The sequence below is a fragment of the Corvus brachyrhynchos genome, unplaced genomic scaffold (assembly GCF_000691975.1).
Source record: "Corvus brachyrhynchos isolate BGI_N302 unplaced genomic scaffold, ASM69197v1 scaffold255, whole genome shotgun sequence".
NCBI classification, from domain to species: domain Eukaryota; kingdom Metazoa; phylum Chordata; class Aves; order Passeriformes; family Corvidae; genus Corvus; species Corvus brachyrhynchos.
Genome location: NW_008238358.1, coordinates 7,339,838 through 7,345,278, shown reverse-complemented (window position 1 = coordinate 7,345,278; position 5,441 = coordinate 7,339,838). Strand labels below are relative to the sequence as shown.

The 5,441-nt window shown below is 42.2% G+C and overlaps 2 protein-coding genes across 4 annotated transcripts in view; one reads left to right on the top strand and one right to left on the bottom strand.

The window, feature by feature from the left end:
* The window catches only part of PHOSPHO2 (phosphatase, orphan 2), a 10,131-nt gene that overhangs the window by 2,711 nt on the left and 1,979 nt on the right, over positions 1–5,441 (top strand). For all 3 annotated transcript variants that reach the window (XM_017735621.1, XM_017735622.1, XM_017735623.1), the window contains one exon: positions 5,180–5,307. The gene's annotated coding sequence lies outside the window, so the exon portion shown is untranslated. The remainder of the gene's footprint in view (positions 1–5,179; positions 5,308–5,441) is intronic.
* CCDC173 (coiled-coil domain containing 173) overlaps positions 1–5,441 on the bottom strand; it is a 16,668-nt gene that overhangs the window by 10,812 nt on the left and 415 nt on the right. The window contains 7 exon segments of the mRNA XM_017735573.1: positions 214–406; positions 1,241–1,380; positions 2,398–2,554; positions 3,461–3,657; positions 3,752–3,925; positions 4,165–4,373; positions 4,549–4,680. Coding sequence (XP_017591062.1) covers positions 214–406; positions 1,241–1,380; positions 2,398–2,554; positions 3,461–3,657; positions 3,752–3,925; positions 4,165–4,373; positions 4,549–4,680 — 1,202 coding nt within the window.

Below are 5,441 nucleotides of genomic sequence, written 5' to 3'. Positions count from 1 at the left end.
CTCTGTGGCTGGCCAGTGTCCAAGCCCAGGGTTTTCAGCAGCCCTGGCAGATGTGTGCCCAACACGGAAGGGGGAAAGGGAGAGGGGGCTCCAGGAAGGTGTCAGCAGACTTGCTGAAGCCTGCTGATGCATGGCACCAGAGTCACCAACTGTGATCTGGGTCAGGCTCCTTGGCTGGAGTAAGCAGAAGTAAGATCAGCCCAAATTTCTTACCACAGTGGCTCTGTGTTCAGCAATAGATTCAAGGGCAGCCTTTTGTTTTGCTTCTTTCTCTTTGCGGTTTTTTTCTTGTTCAGCTTCTATTCTTGCAACATCTCTAGCCAGTCGAACACCTTCCATCTTTAATCCCTCACCCATGTGTTCAGCTAATCGATGAATCATTTTGTCTTGTCGTTCCTGTGCTAGTCTGCAGAAGAACATGAGCTTCCGTAACATACCAGGGCAACACACCTGGGTCTACCTGAAGGTACCAAACTCAGCAATCCTGCTTCTAGAGTTCCCTCCTCTTGCCACACAGGCTGGCCCACCCACCCAACTTATGATCTCCTGTTCCTCCTGTTTTGTTTATTTTTATATAATCTGATTTAGCAAATAAATGTTCCCCATATTCTTGTATCACTAGTTTCTGTTGCAATAATGAGCTGGATCACTCAGTAAGGATTCCACCTAGCATCTTGCCATCAGGAGAGGAATGTTGGAAGTATTGGCCAGAAGCTGGAAGGGAAGAAAACTCTTAGATTGACTCAGTGGTATCATCATGTTGTACCCTCAATGTTAAATTGATAAAATATCTCCCCTTAATAAGACCATGAGGTAGTTAATTCATGTATGTGCCTTGTTAAGAAGTCAAATAATTTTTCTTGATCTGTCTCAGAGAAATACAGCTATTGTCATAAATATTTTCATCAAGGATCTTAATTGTCTTTAATTGTTGAGGAGTTGGAGGTTGGGCAGGCCATATGGAAAATCACTTTTCCCAATACACTGGTGCAAAGCTTTGCACTTTCATAAGCCTCTGTACTTTGAAGGGTGGAGAGATTGCTCCCTCACACTCTTACTAAGGAACCTTTGAAAAAATTTCCTTTTTCTCCTGAATTCCCTGCTTTCCCTATTAGTAGAATTTAGAATAACTTTTTAGAACAACTGTTGATTGTGTCACATCATTAGTCTGAATGATCTGAGAACAACTACAGTATAATTTTTAGATTATTTATAATTTATACCCTAGCATTGTACCTACCTACGCATTTCAGCTTCTTTCTTTTTTCTCATATTGGCAATAATTTCCTTTGCTTTAAAATGAGCTTTGATCCGATCATCTTCTTCCATTTGTTTTTGTTCCTCTATTGCTTTGATTATTTTCTGGTCATTTACATACTCCTGTATGGGCAAAATTGTCCTGATGTAACAGATGACATGTAGAATATCTGGACCTGGGGTAGCAGCTTACAGGAATCACACCCTATTCCCCCCCCTCTAGTTTCTTTCAAAAACAGAAGAGAGGAAAGGGATTCTCAGGAAAGGAGAGAGAAGACAGGAAAGGGATGCTTCCACTTACTTCTGCCTCCCTATTCAGACATGCATCAAGAGGAGGTAGATGTGAGGATGGGGAAAAGGAATTGAGCATCAAACAGCTGCTTCTCAGGTCCATTGCACAAAAAAATTGCTGTGAGATGCAGAGAACATTATTCCATGCTCCTCCCACTGACACACGTGGGCAACAGGGACGGTGAGTGGCAGGGGACTGTCCAACCACCACACACAGATCATTCAGCTCCTGGCCCCACCTCATCCAAAACTATCCCAGTCTAAGAGCTTAATCCAAAACACAGCTGAAGAGGAGGTTTCTATACCTCTATGTAAAAAACCAACTGTCTTTTGCATGCTAGCCAGAACTGTTCTGAGGCACTTCTTGTTTGTACTTAGTAGGATGCCTTTAAAGATGAAATGAGATGGCAGCAGGTCTTGGCTAAATTCCTAAACCTCTCCAATCATAAAGTGAAGTTCAACAGATACATTCTGTCTCTGTCTAGTCCCTCTTTCTAACAAAGAAAAATGGGCTTAAAACAGCAGTTTCAGGAATGTGAAACTTAAATCCAGTTCTCAAGTCAAGGAGATATTCCATGATGTCTACAGCCAAATCTTTAACCATAAACCAGTCAAAGCATCAAGTGCCAACATCTCTTCAGACAACAGGAGTGGCCTCCAAGAGGTCTTTCTCAAAAGCACAGAGGAAAGACATGGCCTGCAACTGGCAGGGTAGGCATTTGATCCATGCTACTAAAGCTCTCAGCAAACCCCCTGTTGCCAGTAGACCCCTGTATTTGTGGGCTGAGTCCAACCATCACAGCCGAGATGAAACAAGCATTTTGAACTGTCTGCTTTGCTGCTACTTACGTGATACAGCCTCCTGCGTTCAACTTTTTCCTCGTGTTTCTTTTCTTCTTTTCTCTGAATTTCCAGTTGGTACAATTGGATCGATCTCTGTATTTCTTCTTCTTCTCTTTTGTTTTCTTGTTTGGCCAGATCTGCCTGATGCTCACGCTCTTTTATTCTGAATTGGAAAAAGGTGAATAAATGGTCTAGGAACTGCATGAAGTAATGAACTGCATAACCATAGGTACCTTGCAGTAAGGAATATGATACTTTGAGTTGAAGGTATGTAGAATATCAGAGGTGAATAACAGCATGACTGTTGGTAATGGTAGCCCTGGTAGAAATGAGTTACATGGTATGCTCACAGTTAGCAGTCTCGTGGTGACAATTTTTAGCTGGATGACTCATTAGCACCACTGCATTGGTAACACTCTGGCCTATATCTGCAGCATCCTTGGAGAACAAGATTTCCCAGTATGACCCACCATACCTGTGTTCCTTCCAGGCATGCAGACAGCAGCTTAAGCTGGTAGTGTTCTATACTAACTTCTGCAAGGATTCATGTGTTGTGCCTGGATTATGTAAGACCAGACTGTGAACCCTTCCTCTGCCTCGGGAAATTTGATTCCTCTATCAGACCACCAGGGGCAGTCCTATAAATACCACCAGGGACCCCTCTGTAAGATTTACAGAAGAGCTGAGAGAAGGAATAGAAGTGACAGTAAAGCCTTCTCTTGTTGTGCAGTCTGGAAGCTTGTTATGGGTAAATGGAAAATCTAATTTAACCTTTTCCTTGTCTGGAACAAAAACTAAGAAATACACCTAAAATTCATTAACAACATATGGATAGTGAATTGACTAAAACCTGCTGATGTTTGCCAGAGGTGATTTTGCATGCAGATTGTTGGCAACTAAAAAGGCATATAGCTTTTCCATTTTGGGCAAGATCTCCTGTGATCTTCCTTTAAAAGAGTGGCATTTGTGAATCAAATTATTAGTAAGTTTCTGTAAAAACCTCATAGAATGTATTTTTAGAAGAGTTTAAGTAAATAATGAAGTAGGGTTGTTTTTAATTATTACTTACTGTTCTAGCTGATCTTTGCGTAGCGCCTGTTGATTCATATAATGCTGATGTGCTTTTTCTTGCTCGCTGAGAATGTATTCTTTAAATTGACGTTGCCCTTCTTCATAATCCTTCTTTTTGCTGTCAGCTAATCTGGACTTTTGAAATTCAACTTGAGCATCTCTTTCTTTTAGGACCTTAGTAAGTAGAAGTGCACTCTGCAAGAGAACATTTAAAGTCATTTTCATGTTCAGAAGTCTTTAAAGACATTCAGTACAATTTCAATTTTAAAAATGTAAGTTGTCAACAAACATGGAACTGTCTCATTCTGTCGTCTTGATAACCTAGGTAGGTTTTTACACGATCGATAACCTCCTTCCGTTTTGCTGCTTGAAACTGTGCTTCTTCTAAATCAAGTAACTTTCTTTCTTCCTCTTCCTTTTCTTCACGTAATTTTTTGGCTTGAAGTTTCTGTTGTATCAGGCTCTACAGTGCAGACAAAATTAGAAATCACATTTAAATTTTGGATTGGTTTTTTATTTTGCATTTTAGCTTTAAGTAAAAAAAGTAAATGTTTATGTTAGATATTAAATGCATTTAAATGGCATTTAGTTAAAATACATATTCAAAAGCAAATGTTAAACAAAGGGAGTACACCAAGAAATGTTACTATGAGTGGTTTTGTATATATAAAAGTGACTACCCTTGTTTACAAATGTACTTACCACAGTGGCATTGGGTGGGTCTTTTCCAGCAGCTTTGGAGTCCCAGTGCACTTCTTCCTGTTCTTTCTTCTCATCAATGTGTGCTGCTTCTCTAGTGCTGCCCTGAATCCTTTCCCATTCTGCTTTTGGGAATACAATTACCTGACGAAGATCTGCTTCATTTGGAAGGAAATACTCATCTAGAACATTATTTTCTTTCAAATGATGTGCTGTGCAGAGGGAAGAAAAAATAAAAGGTTACTTGATATCAGAAAATCCAATAATCAAATGTCTATCAGGATTTGAATTCTCTCATGGTAACAATACTAAGTTATCCTTAGGATTAGTTAGTCCCCCATCCCCAAACCCCAGAGCTAAGATAGGGTATCTGTATCTGTAGTCTACCTGTGACCAGTGGATATCCGTGGACGGTGGCACTGACTGATTGGACTGTTTGTATGTCCCCTTGCCTGTTTGTGTGTATGTGTGGGTTTGGCTTGTAGTAACACACTTCCCAGGCAGGACTTGGGCATGATTCTTAGAACAGCAGGGAGCAGGGACCATTCCCAAAATGAAAGGGAGAATATTGGTAAAGCCATTCTACTGGCTGGATGAGGCAGCAATTTGGGCACAGACTGTGCTTTACTACCCTTGTCCTGCATACTCATCATATTTACTGAAATCAATCTGTTGTTGAACAGTTTCTTGATTTGTTGGCAAGACTAGCATTTCTGTGTTGCATTAGGCTTACATACACGTGTGCAGGCATAAATGCAGCTTTTCTAGGTGATGTCTAGGTTTTGTGAAAAGCTCTTTCAAGTGTCACCACCATTTTTGAAGGGAATGGCACTCTGTACAGAGTGGCGTCCTGTAGAAGTTGTCTGTTTGTGTGATTTGCAGTAGAATGACACGCCGTGTCTGAAAGGTAAGGAGGCTTTCTCTTAGCGTGACACCGGTGTCAAAGTCTGTTTTCCAGATGCCGTTGCTGACCAGTCTCCCGACAGGGACCAGACCTGATCCTCTCCCTCTGTCCTAGGTGAAGACAGCCTTGCCAGAAGTAAAGGCGCACTGATGCCGCGGCGCCCTGCAGGCAGGAAACTGCCAAGCCCCTCGTTCTTGCCCAGCTGCTGCCCTTGGAGGTTACCGGACCTGCGCTGCGTTCAGGTCAGTTCTCTCCACTCAGTTCCTAGGGAGAAACAGCCCCTCTCGCCGTCTGCAGCTGGGGGAGCTTTGGGGGAGTCACGCTGGGCACCCGTAGGGCCCCCCGGAGCCGTGCGGCCGCGGGCTCGGCGCTGCCC